General features: G+C 43.4%; 1 protein-coding gene across 1 annotated transcript in view; it reads left to right on the forward strand.

Annotated features, from left to right (window-relative positions):
• The window catches only part of LOC100232716 (nuclear pore membrane glycoprotein 210), a 33,568-nt gene that overhangs the window by 7,058 nt on the left and 6,740 nt on the right, over positions 1 to 19,770 (forward strand). Inside the window, 17 exon segments of the mRNA XM_072934941.1 lie at positions 448 to 584; positions 1,363 to 1,494; positions 2,312 to 2,408; positions 3,912 to 4,062; positions 4,394 to 4,526; positions 5,263 to 5,421; positions 5,880 to 5,948; positions 6,243 to 6,352; positions 7,953 to 8,093; positions 9,276 to 9,413; positions 12,098 to 12,253; positions 13,569 to 13,767; positions 14,344 to 14,489; positions 15,391 to 15,612; positions 16,832 to 17,005; positions 17,969 to 18,171; positions 18,433 to 18,544. Coding sequence (XP_072791042.1) covers positions 448 to 584; positions 1,363 to 1,494; positions 2,312 to 2,408; positions 3,912 to 4,062; positions 4,394 to 4,526; positions 5,263 to 5,421; positions 5,880 to 5,948; positions 6,243 to 6,352; positions 7,953 to 8,093; positions 9,276 to 9,413; positions 12,098 to 12,253; positions 13,569 to 13,767; positions 14,344 to 14,489; positions 15,391 to 15,612; positions 16,832 to 17,005; positions 17,969 to 18,171; positions 18,433 to 18,544 — 2,479 coding nt within the window.

Below are 19,770 nucleotides of genomic sequence, written 5' to 3' on the forward strand. Positions count from 1 at the left end.
GGGCACGGGGCTGAAGGGCCGGAGTCACTAGCAAGGGCTTTGGCTGCTGCAGCACTTCACTGGCTCTGCAGTGACCCCTCAGATGTGTAGTGCTGCTAGCTCAGATTTACTTTCAAGAGGCTTGGTTTTTAATAACTCTTCAACTTTTGTTGTTGTTTTATCTTGACGGTTTTGGTACACTGGAAGGGAACACTGGGCTCCACTAAGTAATACCTTGGGCCTGCTCCATGGGTTTCGGGGAAAGTTGATTGATTCCGTGGTGGAGAGAATGGTGAGCTTGCCTGCCCTGCCTCTGCCTGGGCTTTCCCCATCCTCAGCCCACGCTTGCCTTGGCTGGGGTCCTTGAGGAGCTGCTGCCATCCGCTCTTCCCAAAGGCAGCGGCTGGGCAAGCAGCAGGTGCCGGGTGAATTGCTGGGATCCGTGTGCTGACAGCTCCCCACCCGCAGGTCGTCCACGCGGCCGGAGGTGGCGAGCATCGAACCGCTGGGGCCGGCCGGCTGCCTCTGCTCGCAGAGAGCGCTGGTCCAGGCGCGCTCCTCGCAGCCCACGCGCCTCACCACCATCATCTCTGCCGAGGACACGCGTGAGTCTGAGCTAACCGCTGCTTCTCGTGCCCGTCCTGCCATGCTCTGTCAGCAAAGCTGAGATCTAGAGCTGCACAGGCACATTTCACTTCCTATGCACAGTCTTTTAGGCTTTCCATCGCCGTGGAAAAGTAAAAAGTATTGTCTTCTGTTTGCCTCAGATAAGTGTTAATTACTTTAATTATACACCCAGGAAAAAGGTAATTCTTAAAACCCCCACCCCCAAAAATCCACAAATAGAGGGGGTGATTGAAATATAAAAAAGTGTGTAATAAAAATGACTAGTGCAAATTCAGATGCTTAGTATTTGAAAAGCTGGAAGATGCTTTAGTGTCTGTCATACAATATACCTGGTTAGTTTTTATAGTGGGAGAGAGGCAAAGCCGGATGGCAAATTAAATGCTGTGCAGTCACTAACTGAAGGAGTTTATGGGCGTTTATTGTCTCTTGGTAAAAGTCATCTCTGGGACATGAGAGCACTGTAGCAACTCTGCATAAGCACTCCCAGACAACACCTGTACCTGTCAGTGTAAACGGAGATCAGAGTTTCTGCAGATTTATTCTGCAGTTCAGTGAGGAAGGGAACTGTTTTTCTTGCTTTCTGAGCCCCTGTTTGACCATGAGTTTCTTCATGGAGGTCATGACCAAGTTTCAGTTCCTTCAGTGTCAGTGCCTTGTGTCACTGGCTAAATTTGAGGTACATCTTGACTTATCATTGTTCTTGATGAGCACATCCAGTGTTGTGCTTTCTTGTGCTCTTTCTGATGTCTCTTCAAGTGACTGGACAAGTGCTTCGCTGTGATGCCATCGTTGATTTAATTCATGGCATTCAAGTTGTGTCCACATCGAGGGAGCTCTACCTTGAGGATTCACCACTGGAGCTCAAAATTCATGCTTTGGATTCAGAAGGTAAGAGATCTGCTCGTAGGAAATTAAATAGATATTGAAAGTTCTGTCTGATACATGCACTAGCTTTATTTGTCACACTGTTGATTGTTTGAAGCCAAGTGGAGAATTTTAAGGAGTTTCTTTGGATCATACATGGTGAAGTTGTCTGTTATATATTTTTTTTTTGAGCTGAAGTAGTCTAAAGAATTTTGCAAAAGGATGTTTTTGTGAACAGTCAGGTATCTGACAGGAGGTTCAGAGGTGATGTTTGAGACCAACCACCTATTGCTCAACCTGTTTAACTACTACACAAACACTTCTGGGACACACCATTTAGGCTTACAAGAGTCAGTGCATTTGTGAATGCATTGTTATTTAATAGGAGAAGAAAACTTCTGCTTTTTGTAGCATCAGAAAAAGAGCCATGGTCTGATATGAATTCCATGCTTACAACAATCAAGTTTTGTTCACACACAACACTCCAAGCAAGGGAGCTTTAGAACAGCTACTGAAGGGAAATAATGTGTCAAGCTGCTATAAAAGGTGAAATTAACTGTTTTGGTTACTGTGCCCATCCCACCTGTGTTTGTAAACTGTGAGTGTCAGGTGAAGTATGGTAGTATGGTGATATGTTAATAATGAAAAGTAAATTTGTTTTTGTCCTATGTGCAGTGCTGGATTTGTGGCTTGGTGTTGTGCAAATTCAAGGGTACTTCATGATTCTTCTTATAGGGATAAAATAGAGAAATTTCCCAGGGAAATAGGTCATGGTTTATGTTCCAGGAAGACTCTATGCTCGTTCTCTATTTTTATTTTAATCTGGTTGTTTGATTTGTAGGAAACACTTTCAGCACTTTGGCAGGGTTGGTGTTTGATTGGACAGTGGTGAAGGACCCAGAGGCTGATGACTTCTCAGATTCCCACAACACTCTACGGTAAAGTAATTTCCTTTGGTCTCAAAAGTTGGTTCAGTCTGATGTGTAAAAAATACTTCCCCACATCTAGCCAGTTTACTGAACTGGTGCCTAAAATGATAATGTTAAGGGTCAGTTGTTTCAGTTTGGGTTTTTTTAACCTACTCAGCAGCCTGGGCACTTTGTTCTCTGTTTAATTGAACTGATAAGTGTTAGTGAGCAGCTCTGGTAGCTCTGATGCAATAATTAGAAATAAACAGATGCTGTTGTTGATCTTTCTGAAACATCTCATGCAGAAGGAAGATTTACCAGTAAGATTGTTATCTCAGGATTTCAGCAGAGTTTTATTTTTTGCTTTTGAAGGGAAAAAAGTCACTTTCCATTTCAAAAAGGAGCTCTCTGAGCCTTAAGAGTTTCAGGTGTCAGTGGACACTTAGTTCTGGTGTTGAAATAGAAGGATTCCTTGTGGGGAAACCAGTTCTCCTACAGAGCAGAATGGTTAACAGCCAACTTCCATCCTCCACCTGACACTCCAAATACACTGCAGGTGGGATGGGGGGAGCCAGCAAGACTTTGCTCCTGGGCGAACACAAACTAATTTTGCAGCCTTAGAGAAGCAGTGTTGGCTGGGGAAAGCCTGCTAAGCCCATAATACACCTGAAGCTGCAGGTACAAGTGAGAGCCAGAATGAATGGCTTAGTGGGACTGGATATCCCAAGTCCTGGTACATGTGGAGCTTTTTTTGTCAGTATAACTATTTGCTGATGTGATTTTAACCAAACTAATATTGATATATACTCTACTGTTAGCATAACTATGATACCATAGAAATGTTCTACAGGTGGTACAGCTTTGCAAAATAAATCATAAATTGTCAGGAATATGTTAATATCCATAACTGTTCTCCATATGGCTCCCCTGGCTTTTCTCTGAACGTGCACATGAAGCCAAGCAGATCATGTGCATACAGAAGGTGACACCCTGTGAAACATGCTCCTCTTTCCAAAATTTCCTGGCATTTGCCCATTCATGGCAAATTCCTTCCCTCTCTTTTGCCACTTTTCACTGAAATTTCTAACAGTTACTACAGGTTTTCTGCTTGCAGACTATTTTCATAGTCATTTGTTAAATACGTCCTGGCTTCTTGAGGGAGGTCAGAGCTGCGTTCTGGGTTTGTTGAGCTATTGGTTTTATAAACATAAGCTTTGGGTCTTGCACATCAGTTCTTCTACAATATAGAGAGTTTTTGCAGTCTCACCTACTGAACAAACTGGAGAGGTAATTGTAGACAACATGTGCAGTCTTGTGATAGCTCACAAGCAAGCTTCAGACAAACTTACCTGTCACAGAAATTAGCTGCAGATACCTCAAAGAATGAGTAAAATTTGGATATCTGGTCCCAGGCAAATATCTTAAATTGGCTTAAAAATGGAAGTGGCTGGGAGTAGATGCTGGTGGTGTTTCTCTGTGGGTTTACAAAGGTTGGTTAACAATTTTCTGTTCACTTTGTGATTCACCTTTCAGTATTCTCAAGTTCTTAGAATCCACTTACATCCCACCTTCCTATATATTGGAAATGGAAAAAGTTGATAAGCAAGGAGATACCATTCTGGTGTCTGGAATAAAAACAGGGAGTTCTAAATTAAAGGCAAGACTTCAGGAAAGCATCTATAAGGTAAGATTTCTGGATGTCAGAGGGGAGGATGTATTTCTGAATGTGTGAATGAGCATCTGTTTTTCTGTAGTCTCCAGAATGATCTTCATATCGGCATGAATTTTTTCTTCATTCTTGCACTGTGTACACAGAGCAGATCTCTGTACCATTCACTGTCCCTTGCATTTTGTTGTGACAAAAGTCAAGGTGAAACTGAACAGTCAAATAATAAAAATAAGATTGCAGCAAATAATGTTTTTCGCTTCCAGATTCTAAGTTCCTGCTTCATGGTCTGTTTCAAACAAATGAGCTCTTTTAATGTGGTTACTTTTCTTTCCCCCTCTATCAACAGAATGTACAGCCTGCAGAAGTCAGATTGCTTATTTTGGAAAACATATTTTTAAATCCAACATATGACATTTATCTTCTGGTGGGAACATCAATTCAGTACAGAGTTGAGAAACTGAGGCAAGGGAAGATCACAGGTTTGTTCTATTTTCATTTATTTTTATTTTTTAATGCTTTGTGTGAATTTTTAACAGATGAGAAATTTTTAATTGTGTTTAAACTACTATGTTAATGTTTAATACTGTTTTCCTAAGGCACACAGTGATAGAGCTGTTTAGTTCTTTCTGTCAAAAAAATTGTGACTCTTAAGAATATACTCTTGCAGATTTGTCAAGGATGTGGAGACAAGGGTAACTTAAAATGAGAGCTAACTAACACTGTCATTTTAGTTGTTGACAGTCACTAAGGAATTGACTGACTTTCTTGCTTAAATCAAATTTAGATTAGTAACTTTTCTAACAGAAAATGTTTTATTGGCAAATGGATTTGCTCCACAAAGTGAAGCCTTTATAAATGTGGGTTATCTGGCTTTATGCCCATTTCAAAATGCAGTGCCTTGAGTTTTCTCTCCTTTTTTCCTTTTTTCCCTTTCGTCTTTTTTTTTTCTTTTGAAGCTGGAAAATCAGTTGAATGTTAGGTCGAAATACTGAGATGACATTAGTTGGGAATTGCAGTTTCACAGACATTAAATTTGCCAAGAAACTCGTTTTGTGTGTGTGATGTGAGGACAGAAGCACTATTTTTACAAGCCACTAGAAATATTGATTTCATATGTGCACTAGGCATCAGTAAAAAATATTCAGCAATAATTAGCAGCAGATAGCCACTGCCACACCTGCTTTTATTGTTTCCTATGTTTTGTTTTACATCCAGAAATAGCAATGCCATCAGAGCAGTACGAGCTGCAGCTCCAGAACAACATCCTCCATCCCAAGGGAGATCCCTCCCCGCCAGTTGCCAAGCTGGACCAGGCAACATCCACTGTGACTGCGTTGCAGCAGGGCCAAACCAACCTCATCCTGGTGCACAAGAGTATCCTTCCTTGGGAATGCTTCTCCAGCCACCACTCTGTGGCAGGAGACAAGCTTTCCACCCTTGGCAACACAGAAGGATCAAGTTATCCTTATTTGTATCGAGAGTCTGGAAATCAGAAGCTGTGGAAAGCAGCACTGCTGTGAATTCAGTCTCAGCACAGCTGTCTGATGCCTTGGAATGCTTTACCAAATTAAGTTGGCAAAAGATCACTTAAATCATGTCTGTTCCCCTCAGTCACTGTAGAAATGTATGGGGCTTTATTTAATGTTTACATTTCAGTCCTTATATTCTCTAGTGAGATCTCTCCAAAGTGCTCGCTGTCCTGCAGTGAAGTGGGGAGAATGTTTATTTGCAGTGCACACTTAGCTTTAGAATAGCCACAGAGGCTTGAGGAGTGCCATGAGAATGCTGCTCTTGGCTTGTGCTGAACCATGTGTTCCTTGACTGAGCCGCAGGTATCTGCACGCAGGGTGTGTCCTGGCTGCCCAGCAGCACTGTCTGTGTGGTAGCTCCTGCATATTTGGGTTGGTACTGCTGCAGTCTTCTGATTGAGTAATGCAATTTCTGGCCTTGTTTCTGTGATTTTCATGCTGTATCTCCACGCTTCCGTTCAATGTTAGCTTTCACAGAAAAGGAATTTTATTCACAAAAGTAGCTCAGTGTGAGATAGGTTTTATGTACTTTCTTTTATCTCTGTAGTCAGCAGTTTAAAATAATGAATGTTCATCTGCAGAGTGTGGGAACCATAAGCAAAATGCTTTTCTCCATTAGATAAAGAGGCTGTTGGTTTGTGCTATTCAATATTTCCTGGTTTGCAGGATTTACAGTTCATCCAGGTGACAGATGGGTCCTGGAAACGGGCAGACTTTATGAAATTACAGTTGACGTGTATGATAAATCAAGCAATAAGGTGTATTTATCTATGTAAGTTGAAATGTTTAGATACTTTTCTGTGACTGTCTCCTAAATCCTGACTTGCTGTGGAATTATTTGAGTGATTTCTTATTTACATTGAGACAGGACAGTGCAAAGCTTGTTGTTTCTTGCCTCTTTATTTTTTCCTTTGTTTTGTTGTTGTTACTTTTTAAAAATAAAGCCCTCTGGGTGATTCATGTGAAGTTATTGGAGTCTGAAGTGCTGTAGAAAAAAAATGGAAGTTGGGCAATGTCTTTCAGGTTGGATGGGGCTTGGAGCAAACTGAAATCACCCAGTGCCACCCCTGCCATGAGCAGGGACACCTTCCACTGTGCCAGGCTGCTCCCAGACCCAGTGTGCAGCCTGGCCTTGGGCACTGCCAGGGATCCAGGGGCAGCCACAGCTGCTGTGGGCACCTGTGCCAGGGCCTGCTCACCCTCACAGGGAAGAGCTTCTTCCTTAATTCTATATACCGGGTACCAAAACCACACAGTTCTTAAACTGCAGAGGAAACAAAATTTAAATAATTCAGTTGCGACAAGAAAAATTTTATTGAATTACTGCTTTTGAGAATATTGGAGCTAGGGGAATATTATTTTGCTGCGTCTCCCCCTCAAATACACGGGAACAAATCCCCTGTGGAGCCCGGCCAGCTGGGCAGTTGGGGTGAGGTGGGCAGAGGGAAGGAGCTTCTCCTTGAATCCCAGGGGACTTGGAGAAGCTCCCACGTGAGTCCAAAGACAAGCTGGTCCCACAAGCAAAGCAAAGGGGCGCTCTCCCTCAGGATTAGTTCCAAAGTTTAATGAGGGCCTGGAGAGATCCCAGGCCACATCTGACCTTGAAGGGAATCCAGAGCAGAGAGAGAGTGTCCCAGCCCAGACCGGCCAGATATAGGGGGGTGGGGAAAACCTGACCAGCCAAAGGGGGAAGGACATGGGAGTGGGTCTCTGGGGGCCAGGCCTCAGAGTGACCACTGAGGCGGGGGTGAGGGAGGAGTCCCAGCCAGTGTCCAGTTACCTGGTGACCCTGGGAGAAGGGTCTGGACAAAGGGGAATGGTCAGCAGGTGATGGACACATCACCTGGGAGGAGACAGGGGGATGGGTTGGGGTTTGATGGACATACAGGTACTGATGGGAAAGCTGGGATGAACCAAACAGATACAAAGAGGGGATACACAGTGCAAACACAACTCTACATCATTTTATTTGCCCGTAATAGCTTTTTGGGATACAGATCTGAGTTTGAGCTAGAGCTCAGTAGTGTGCCTTTGAGACAGTATATTCATGTGTTCTTTTGTGTTGAAGAAGGAAAAAAATTAGAAAAATACTGTAAAACATGAATTATTTAGTTGTATAAATATGGGTACTTTAATGTTAGATTACATGTTGCTGGTAATTTAAAAATAAACATTCTGTGTAGTTAATGTCTCTAAAGGTAAAATCTTACTGAAAGACTGAAACTTCCACAGGGAGAGTTCTAATCAGTTTCAGCAGCATGTCTTTGAACTGTGTTATTAAACATTTGCTTACTGACTTGTTGTATGTTTAGGTCTTTCTGTCCTCCACTGATGTCAGTCACCTGTGGCAATTTCTGTTTCATGTTTTGGTTTTAGAATATCCGTATTACTACAGAGCTGTCCGGAGAACACTTTGAGGTGCTGCAGTCCTCTCTGAATGGGTCCTATCATTATGTGATGGCTGTAAAGGCAGGTCAGACCACAACTGATGCTGCACTGACATCAGTAGTTGACCAGGTGTGTCTTTGTGAAAACTCTGCTTCACTGGTAGGCCTAAAAATAATTGAGCTGTGCAGTAGTGACTTCCTAACAAAAGGAAACCCAAGAATTACATGGGTCTGAGCTGTCTTTGTTTGAACAGATTAAGAACCAAATTCTAAAATCCTTTCTTCATGAAAACTGTCAATTGAGTCTAAAGAGGATTTGCTTAAATTAAAGACTGTGGGATTTTGCTCCCGAGCATGTGGCAAACTCCTGTTAGGGCAGTGGTGCACAGCACTGATTTCTTTTCTTGTGGCAGATCCTTGTGCTGGGCAAGGGGCCTCTCACAGGCTGAGGGAATTTTACACTTTATTGTGGTAGGATCATCACTCATACCCTGACCTTGTTCTGCAGTCAGTTACATCGGGGAAGTTTGCTATCAATTGGTAAGTGACCTTAAACTCTGGAATGACAATTTGCCAAACGTATCAGCCTGCACATTTCTCCAAATTAATATTCATTAACTTTCTGCTGGTTGGGCAGGTTGCTGAATGTATGGCTAACTAGGGTGCGTGGCGTGGAAGTGAATTGCTTTTGCTTGAAAATTCAACACTTGAACCCATTTGCTGTAAAATCAATTTAGTGATTCCTTGAGCAGGATTTAGTAGCTCCTTCAATGTGATACACCTCAGTCATTTTCTGTGTCAGAGATGTTCTCTTCAGTGGAAGAGCATCCCTTGAGAGTTGTTCTTCCCTCAGAACTGCAGCAACACTGTGTTGTGCCAGAGGGTCGTAGCACTGCAGTGACAGCAGAGCTGTTGAAGGCCAATGTTTGGGAGGGAGGGCTGAGCAAGGGTGCTTTCAGGCTGAATTTTGTACACAGTGGGATGAGCAAAGAGTAAATATAAATGTTGAGCCTCCAGATTGGTTCTCCAAGTGAGGTCTCAAAAAAGGAGCAATGAAAGAGTATATTTTTTCTTGCCTTTTAAATTAATGTGGGCACCTGGATCTTCATAACAATAGCATTCATTTAGTACAGTGGCACACCTTGCTGCCAGGAGCTATTTGCTCACTAGGAGCTCTGTTCATAAGTGGTCCTAAATAGTTTTCCTTCCTCTCTGAGGTGTTTTCAAGGACATGTCTGTACCTAAGGACTAAACATTAACTCTGGGAAGCTCTGTGGTGCCATTTATAACACCGTGGTTTTGCACTTTGCAGGATGGAGGTGTTCATACCTTCCCAGTTCCAGTGAGAAACCAGCAGGATGTGGAGATCTATGTTCCAATATTGCTTGTACCCAGCATTCTGATGTTTCCTTGGCAGCCAAAAGCAGGAGTCTACCAGTACACCATCCAAGTATGCCAAAGAAGTACCCAGCTGCTGGGTGTGTAACTCGGGCAGGCACACTGAGGCCTGACACCACTGAGCTAGGGCTGACTGTGGATACTTCAGGCACAGTGGCATCCAAAATGTAACTTGGAGGAACTTCATGGGACGTTAGTTACAGGAGTTAATATACAGTTTTAAAAAAGCACCAAGAAACCAACAAACATAAAATCCCACTGACTTCTACCTCTTGTCTTCCCTTCCTCTCTCCCTCATACATGCACCACGCACCTATGCCTGGAATGGTTGGGAATTCCAGGAGCATCCTATATGCAGAGATCCACAGTAATCATTAGAGGCTGCCCTTTGCTGGCAAGGATGGGAAATATGAATGGGAGTGTGAAGTGACTACAAAGAAGGGCATGGCAAGATTAATTAGCAGCACTCTGCCAGCCTTGTACATCAGTATTCCTCACTGGCCACACGCCTTGTGCTCCTAATACAAAGTTCCAGGGAGGCAAGGGCCACAGCTTATTTACAGAAGGGATGATTTCCATGTTTACTAGGTGTGTCTTTGCTCCCAAGCTGTCGGTTATTCCTTTTGCTTCATGAAGCAAATGGTTTGTATGCCAGTATCCAGTATCTCCAGTCTAAGTAGGGAAAAGAAAGTTGTGCTTTCTCAGCCCAGACTCTTATCCCAGGCCAGTGATACCCAGACCCTGCACTCAGGTGTTGGATGCACAACTCCTACCTCTCCCTTTTGGCATAAAGTAGTGCTCAGTGTCGGATCTGTGTTAAGTAAACTATATGCAAATAGGCAGCAGGACACTTGGTGCCAGGCTCTTCTCCCAGGTAACAAGGGATAGGATGAGAGGAAACATCCTCATATTTAGATTGGATATTAGACAAAATCTTTTTACAGGAAGAGTTGTCAAGCCATGGCACAGGCTGCCCAGGGCAGTGGTGGAGTCACCATCCCTGGAAGGGCTCAAAAATTATGGGGTATGGGACCTGAAGACAGTGGTGGACTTGATAATCTCAGAGGTCTTTTACAGCCTTACTGATTCAGTGACTCCATGGAGAGAATCAATCTCACAGGATTAAATTGCATTCTCCAGTGTAAATCTAAGGGCAGCTACACTGAGTTAAGCCCTGCATAACTCTACTTGTCTGTTCTGTGGGATTAGTTTGGTTTACTTCATGCTATTCCTGACCACACCAGCAGAGTGTGGTAAAAATTCTTAGTACTAAATCTGCATTTGCAGTACTTCATAATTCTGCTGGAGTTTTCCCAGTAAAGGAAAGGAAATGCGGTTTTGTTTCCTACCTCTTTCACAGTTCTGTTCTCACCTTATCTTGCATATATAATGAAGTATTTCACTAGAGAACATTCCTTTATGGTACTGCAATAATTGTCTCGCTGTTCTTACTTTATTCTGATGTTTTTCTATAAAAACATAGAAACTTTTTTCTTCCAAGATTTAAATTTTGCTGAAACTGAGACCTTTCTTCTGGTCTCTAGATTCCACAATACAACTGGTCGACAGCATACACACAGCTCAACTGTTCCTGCCTCTCCATCAGAGTTTGCCTCCCACTGCATAGCTTCAGTCAGGCTATTTCAAATGGGTGAATAAAGTTTTCTGAAAATAAATTGAAAGGGATTTTTTGATCTAGCCAAATTCTGTTTATAGCTGAAGTAACTCCCTCCAGATGGTACCAGAATGCCTGGCAGGATTTCCTTTGGCAGCTGTCTGGTTTGTTGGGGGTTGCTGTGTTCATATTTGTGCCAATGAGATGGTTTCTGTTGCCCTCCTTCGGTGCACGCATGAGAGGTGCAGTGCAGCTGTGCGAGGTGGGCACCTGGAGGTTCATGGGGAGGGCACTGCTCCCAGGTAGCAGTGTGGAGCTCCCTGCCAGGCTCTGGCTAGTGGTGAAGCTGCATGGGAAGCTGCTTTACCCTTCCTCTCCTTAGTGCATACTGACTGTCAGAGACAGAAAGTGTAGTGAGGCGTCTGGGGTTTATGGCAGGGACCTGAGTCTTCATAGTTATTAAGAATTGGGTATTTCTGTTTTATGTTTTCTGCTCATCTCCCTGTTTCAGCTGAAACACCTTTACAAATATGCTGAGCCCTTGGATTCTTTCAGCCTTTCTCACCACATCCCATGCATCTCCTATAACACACCTCTGCCTGTTTATTTGTCTGTGTCCTTCTGTAATCAGATTGTGCATGTGCTCCAAGAAAGGAAGAAGGGAAATGACCCTCCTCTTCATTTCCTTTTTTTTCTCTTTCCCTGGTAAAAATTACTAGCTAAGCTCCTGCATAATTTAGATTTGTTTGTTTTCCACACTGTCCCTCTAGAGAAGATTTATCACTTTGTTCATTTTTAATTATGAAATAGGTTAAAGGAAATGCTGAGGAAGTTAAAGAAATTAAAACAATATACATTTTAAAATGGCTCCAGTGTTCACCCGTGTTTTACCGTGATGGAACTTTTGACATTTGTTTTGGTGTGTGAAAGAAGCTGAAATTTAAATGAAAGGTAGAAATCTTCTCATCTCTCTATTGCTTATTAAGTTCTGAGGTGTTATTTTATTTGTATGTCCTATTCTCAGTGCATTCCTGGTTTTCACGCAAGATACCCAAAGCTGTGGAATGTGAAAACCATGTACTTGATTAAATGTTTGAAAGATTTTTCCCTCTGTATTTCAGGCTCAGGGTGGAAGTGGCAGCTTCAGCTGGTCCTGTTCTAACCAGGCAGTAGCCACAGTGACAGTCAAAGGAGTGCTGAGCACGGGGAATGATGCTGGGGTCAGCATTATTCAGGCATTCAACATGCGGAATCCGCTGCTTTATGGCGAAATGAAGGCAAGAGATTCATTGTTCAGTGCTTCTTCTTGAATGTAGCTTTTGGAAGCAGCAAAGGCACTGAGAATGCCATAGGCAATCCCCTTCCACTTCCTGCCCTGTGGCAAGTTAAGTGATTTATTTCAGTTTGTGCTTTAGGGAATCCAGCACTGTCCAGTGCATTAACTTGACTCCCATTTTTGCCCCTTCCTGATTCCTTGGCAAGCCTTTTTCCCTGTTGGAAATTTTAAGTGCAAGAAGGAAATGGTAATTAACTCCTGGCCTGGCCATCTAGGCAGACAAGCCAAACTAAAAAGTCATTCTGTAGGGTGATAGGTGGGTGTTCTCCCTTGATACCAAAGGGTGACAGTTGTTATCGGGATGTACAAGAAAATTTCTGTTTGGAGGAGTACCTGAACTGAGCACCGTGCTGCAGACGGACTGCAAATACCCGAGTTGGCCAAGAAAAAACAGTACTTTAGGAAAATTAGGAGAAAATGGCAATAAAAAACATAGCTCCCAAGAGGGATTTTGTGGTGTCCCTGCAGACCATCCCTTGTTCTTAGGTCATGGTGGTCAGTGTATGTGGTTTGGAGTGAGGAGAATGCTGGAACAGTACATCTGGTGGCCCCAAAGGGAGGGGTGTGACATTAATTAAAATCTCTTCAGAATTTAGCTTACACACTTGCTCTGAAATAATTCTCTGAACAGCCTAAGATGCTGCTTTTTAGCAGTGCAACAGTTACCATCTGGAGACACAGGGAGGAAGATTTTTTCAGTTAAAATTTCTTATCCTCAAACATAAGTCAAAGCCTGAAGACAGAAAGAAACCTTCTGACCATGTGAGCTTTCAGAGCAGTGTATTGCAGAATCTGAATAGGTTATTTTTGAATGCTTTTTTTTCTGTGTTAGGAGCTGCTTTCTGTGTGGAACAGCTCTTCAGAGTTCTGTTTACTGACCTCAGTGAGTAAGTTTTTAGTAGTAGTAGTTTTAGGAGTAGTTAATCCACACAGATTACAGCTTTAATTCTCTCCCATATAGTTTGGTATCCTGAGGCCAGTTGCAGAAGATTAAGTAGTTAAGATCCTGCAAATAAAAGCTGTGATTGCTATGAAATCTCTGGTCTGAGGTAGATTCTTTAATGGACGCTAAACCTCTCCCAGCTGGTGATGATACCCCCTGGCAATAGCACACAACAGTCCACGCTTCAAAGTCAGTAAAGCAGAAGAGAGAATGACAGGAGCAGCAGTAAAAGGGAAGCTCACCAAGCTGTTGTGGGCTTGGGCTGGCGTGGAGCAGAGCAGTGACCCAGCCTGTCCCTGTTCCTTCCCTGCAGGTGTACGTGTGCGAGCCCAGCGCCATGGAGTTCACTTCCTGCCAGGTGGAGGCACACGTGGGGCAGGTGCTGGAGCTGCCCCTGAGGATCAGTGGCCGGACCAGCATGGACAGGGGCGAGCTGGTCCCCCTGAGCGACTGCTCACAGCTGGAGCTGGGGGTGGAGCTGGAGAACCCTGGCGTGTTCAGCCCACTTGAAGGTGCTTTAACTCCCTCCCTGGTTTGGAAGTTAAATTGGTGACAGGTCACACCTCTCCCAAGTCACACTTGTCCCTTAAATCACTGATTCATAGTTCTGTATAGTATCCCCACAGAACTGCCAACTTCAGAGGGGAGGGGGTCCGAGTAGTTTTATGTTGAAGATATATCTGCTTTTTTATGCAGAATGGTTTGAGATGGAGAGACCTTAAAAGTTCTTCCGGCCCCACCCTCTGCAATGGGCAAGGACACATTTCACCTGTCCCAGGCTGCTCCAAGCCTTGTCCAACCTGGCCTTGGACACTTTCAGGGATCCAGGGGTAGCCACAGCTTCTCTGGGCACCCTGTGCCAGAGCCCTACCACTCTCTCAGCCAAGAATTCTTTCCCAATATCCTATCTAAACCTTTTCTCGTTCAGTTTGATGCCGTTCTCCCTTATCCTGTCCCTACATGTCCATGTAAAATGTTCTCTCCATCTTTCTGGTAGGCAGCCTTCAAACAGCTGTGTTGAATTTAAAGAACAAACCTGGGCATTTCTTTCCAAATAAGCTCTTGTATATTTTTAATTTATCTGACAGGAAGACTTAAGCCAACTGCTGATTTTTGCAGTGGAGTGAGACTGAAGGCTGAATTTCAGGGGTACACCAGGCTGGTGGTTGTGTACACCCACGGGCACGTGCGCCTCAGTGCCAGCATCGCCATTGCTGCTTATCTCCCGCTGAGAGTGAGTCTGCTTCCTATGCTCCTGGAGAGATCCAGGATCCAGCACTGAAGCACCTTTACATGAGAGGGAGCAGGTTATGCAAGGAATAGGTTTGAAAAACTGAGGTAGGTGGGTTTACATTCCACCACTGGCTGGTTCAGTGAAGAAAATAAGAAAGAAGCTGAGTCCAGGGTCAGTAGATGGAAATACAGAAGAGGCTGCTTTGTTGCCTCATCTGCAGAAGCCTAGCACTGACTGCAGGCTGAAGTCTGAGTATTTCACCATAGCTTTCCCTCAATATGGAAAAAATGTGAGTGCAAATACTACAGATTTGTGTTTATAATGAATGTAATATGATGTTGTGAAACACAAACTGGAAAGGTTTTTGTGCACTAAATGTCGGGTTAACTGCTGTGGTGGTGAACAGCACAGGCTGTCCCAGGGATGCACATCAGTGCAGAATTTGTTAGACAGGTTTGAAGTAAAACTTGTGTAGGAGAATAACTACATACACAGAATTGTTCTGGAGAGAGCACTGGCAAGTGAAAGTACAATTTGACGTAATTTCATCATTTTAAATACTTCTTTAAAAGTATAGCAGAATACTATCTCTCTGTGCTCAGAAGAATATATTAAGGGTCTCCCTTTTGCTGTAATTCTTCATGAGAGAGATGTGATTAAAATGCAGCTAAAACTTGTCTTTGGATCCGTTGCTTCCTTTGAATCTAATCCAGCTGGACAGAATCCTTGTGGCTTTTGGTGCAGCTCTGTTTTTCACTAAGTGTGCTGACAAACCACTGCATGGGAGAAATCACAGCCTTATCCAAGTAGAGCTGTTCCATTCAGAAGGAGGTTTATTTTGCAGAGCACAACCAAAGAGTGTACATAGATGATTAATTTTCAATTAATTAATTGATTACAGGCTATCGATCCACCATCAGTCGCTTTAGTGACTTTGGGTTCCTCTAAGGATATGTTGTTTGAAGGAGGACCGAGGCCATGGGTCCAAGAACCTTCCAAGTTCTTCAGGAACGTTGCTGCTGAGGATGCAGAAAGCATTGCCTCCTCTTTACTTGAACTTCCCACACCTGGAAACAGCAACCAGCACTGGGTTAGGGTGCTGTGCAGGAGCCTGGGAGAGCAGGTTAGTGCCAGAAGGGCTTGCTGTTGCCCTCCATCAGGTGCTGAGAACTGGCTCCAGACAGATTTATGGTGCCATATGCCTGTTATGTAGCTAGATGCTTTTATAATGAGCCAGTAAAGAACTTGGGAAACTACATTGTTTATGCATTTTGATGCAGATTTTGAGTGAGGATTTCACAACATTATCTTAAAAAGTGGTTTATGATGGGTTTATTGCAGTATAAACCCAAGTTGTGGAAGCCTTATGTTGTGGGATGCATTGAACATCCTAATGAGTGCAGGTTCAGTTTGCATGAACAGGATCAGAGCAGAAGGTTACTGAGCAGGCTGACTCCTCTGTCTGACCTGCTCCTCTTAACTGTGTTACCTTCCAGTGTAATTCTCTTTATTCTAACAAATGGCAGCCCCAGGAATTGACTGCTCTACTCTCTGTGCAGCCTTGGTGAGCGTGGCTGTGCTCATATTCCACTTGGTTTTGTTCTCTCCAACATACAGAAGTGATTGCTCCTGCTTTACTCACCCTCCTCAGCCCATGAAGCTTTTAGCTTCAGTGTAGTATTCTTCTGCAATTCTACAAGGATTAAGCATTTTGGTTGGGCTACCAAGTTCCACTGATTTCCTCAGTGGACACTTTGCAAAGTGGAGCTGTTCCTGTCAGTGCAGATTCCAAAGGAACAGGCCTTGGTGTTGATGTGCAGGTCTGTGCAAGGCTGGCTGTCCCCAGCACATCACACCTGCGTGGCTCTGCCCAGCACCAGTGCGTGGGGGGATGGGGCAGGTGACCAGAGCTGCCTCAGCCTTCTCTGGTTTTATATCCACTTCACTTTGCTGAAGGCTAAAAAAGGAGTGTAAAATAAAAGATGAGATGTTTTTAAACACACTGAAGTGACTATAAATGTTGCCTTTGGGCTGTTCTGTTCTCACTCTGCAAAAACACCTGCTGTTTCCTTTCTCAGTTGCATGAGATTTGTTGTTTGAACCAAATTTGATAGTAATGAACATGAACACTGAGGAAAGAGTTGCCAGGAACAGTACTTTCATAGTGATAAAGAATTGTTCTTGAGATGTGCTCCCTCTTTTGCATCTTCCTGTGTCTTAATAGTGCTGTAAATCCCCAAGCACTGTATTTTTGTTTTTCATTCTGATAATCACAGTGTAACTGAGACCTGTGGAAATACAGCATGCCTGAACTAAACTCTTTCCTCATTTGCTGTTTTCAGGTTATTACCTTAACAGTTGGGAACAGCCCCACAGTCACCAGCCCTTTCCCAGTGGTTGAGCCCACTGCCGTGAAGCTCATCTGTGCTCTCCCTTCCTGGCTGGCTTTGATTCCTGTTTATGGCAGCCCTCAGCTTGCTCTCTCCTGCCCTTTGCTCCAGCAGAGCAAGCAACTGGTAAGCTCGGGAAGTGGCAGGAGAAGAAGGTGTTCTTACAGCTGAAAAATCAGTGTTTGGAGCTCCATGTGTGAAACATGGCAGCTGCTGCAAGAGGAGCAGTAACTGGTGCTGTGGCCACACTGTGCCCTTGGGGGCTCCTGCACAGAGCAGGCTGGGGGAGTCCTGCAGTAAATGGACAATAGATATGTGTAGATTATCAGGCATAAGGAACTTTGCTATTCTGTTTTTCTTGCTAACGGGTGTTGTCACATGTTGGCTGCTGAGTAAGCCACATTTTGTTGTGTTAATATTCCCTGGCAAATGTAAAAGTCATCCTCCTTCCCTAAAATGAATCATTTTAAAGAGCTTCTATGTAATAACAAGAGGAGATGGAGACTTTTGTGTATTGTTAGCCACCTCAGAGCTCACCTGCTTTTCTGGCTCCATTATGTGTCAGCTTATCTTGGTGCACTGCTGTTGCTAATGCATTTCACCAGAGCAACACCAGAATTTTGAGCTTTAACAAAGAGCGGTGTTTGTCATCATTTATTTGAATTTTAAAAACAATTTCATTGAGCTGTGGTACAATTTCGTTGTTGTTGGTTTGGGGATTTTTTTTTTTTTAAGGTAATTCACTGGCTAAAAAACCCCAAACCCATGCTCCAGTAAAACCCTGTTAGAGTTCAGAGATTCACAGAATGCTCTGAGTTGGAAGGGACACAAGAGGATCATGGAGTCCAACTCTAAATGGCCCATACAGGACTTGAACCTACCTGGTGTAAGCAGCACTATGGTCTGACCAGCTGAGATAATCTCAGGGCTGTTGGAGCACAGCTGAATGCCTTGCACTGATGGCTCCTTTTAACAAACATTCCTTATGCATTGATGTTGAACAAACCTCATGGAACTCAGCATATGTTTCTTTAATGATTAAAAAATCCCGTTGTATCTGTTCAGTTCAAAATATTCCTTCTTTTTCAGATTCCTGTTTCCAATTACCGCAATCCAGTGCTGGATTTGGCTGCCTATGACCAGCAAGGCAGGAAATTTGATAACTTCAGCTCCCTTAGTATTGTGTGGGAATCCACAAATAAGGCCATTGCTCGTATTGAGACGGAGCTGCCAATGGAGCTGACTCTGAAGGAGGAGGGCAATGGTCAGAAGAAAATGCAGGGTATGAGTGGGCTGAAATGAGCATTTCTTTGTTTGAAGGTCCAGATTAAATCTGTTTGGCAGTGTCTCATCTTGATTAAAGAAATTACTGTAATCTGCAGTCATACTTCAGTTTAACATCAATGTGCACTTTTTAGTGTGTGCTATTAAAGAGAGGAGAAAAAAGGAACCAAGTCCAATGTCTAGAACCTGTCTTGAGAGAGAAAGTTCTTGTCTGATGAGAATGAGCCTAGCGGAGCTGACTGTATTTCTCATCTTTGTTGCATTCTAAGCTTACAAACTGTGGTAGTTGACTGTGAGTTTGGAACTGCTGCCATCTCTGCCACTGCCACTGGATTCCAGCAGCCCCACCTGAAGGCAGACAGAGCCCAAATACCGTTAACAGTACCTTGGGGGATTTGCCATTTCCCTGTGGTCAATGCCCAGTGTTCTGGTGGCTTTATTTCCTCCACACACAGTACTGTACAAATCAGGCAGCTCCCTGGTGCAGTCTGGTTCATTCTGCAGAGGTTTGATACTGGTTCATGGTTTTTCTGCTTTCCTCTGCACTAGGTGCTGCTATCCAAATCAAATTTGTCCAAGTCCTTGGGAGTTTTTTAACCATCTGAGCAAGGGCATTACAGAGAAGTGTTTCAGTTGGTTTTGTTTCAGTTTAGGGTTTTTTAATAATTGGTGAATCTCTGCTGCTTGTCCTTCACTAAAGCAGCCATGTGCTTCATGCAGCTGTCACTGGGAAAAGCAAATGGATTATTGCCCCTGCAGAGCTGGGTGGGAAAGTTCTGCATGAGCAAAGCAAAAGCTGACTGATTCCTCATATGGACCATATGTTAGTCTGGGCTCTGACTGATACTCTCTTTTTTTTTGTCCTGATGCCAGCCGTAAGCCCAGGCTCTCATTTTACAAGTCATTAGCCACTCCCTGAAATACTTAGCTAGGGAAGAAAAACAGTAAAAGGTAATGATGATGAACAAAGACGGCAGGTGTAAACAGCTGGCGGTTTCCTGTTTATGTCACTTTTGTAAGCTGAATATAAGGGCAGGTTTCAGCCTGTGGAATAACCTGACATGTGCAATAACTGACTCTTAAAATATTCTGCTTCCTAACTGGAATTTCTGTTTAATCTTGTTAGCAAGATTTAAGTGGATTTGAACTATATGCAGTACCTTGAAAACATACTTGAGGCAAAAAGTTAAATATGCAATGAGAGGTTACAGGATTTAACTCAAAGCAGGTATCAGATGGGCACCAGTAATGTGAAATACTCTGTGGGCCAGGTTCTTCTCAGCTTGGCCCAGGTGTGGCATCTGCTTAGTAAATTCTTTGAGAGGTGATCTTTTTTGCTGCTTGGTTCTTGACTTTTCTGTGAGGTTTCCACTCTTCTCATGTTGGGAAAGCATGGTGCAGATGTATTTCCCCTGAAGAATTTGACTATGGCTTAATGAGTATTACTGCAGACACGCAGTTACTTTGCTGCTGAAGTTATTTGAGATATTTCGTTGTGTTACTTTTTTTTTTTTTTTTCTCTCTTAGAAATCGAGCTGTAATATGGATACTTGATGTTCTACAATTATTTTGTAGTTCACTGTGCTCTGCTTTGTTAAACCAGTATT

Source organism: Taeniopygia guttata, chromosome 12, assembly GCF_048771995.1.
Source record: "Taeniopygia guttata chromosome 12, bTaeGut7.mat, whole genome shotgun sequence".
In the NCBI taxonomy this organism is placed as follows: domain Eukaryota; kingdom Metazoa; phylum Chordata; class Aves; order Passeriformes; family Estrildidae; genus Taeniopygia; species Taeniopygia guttata.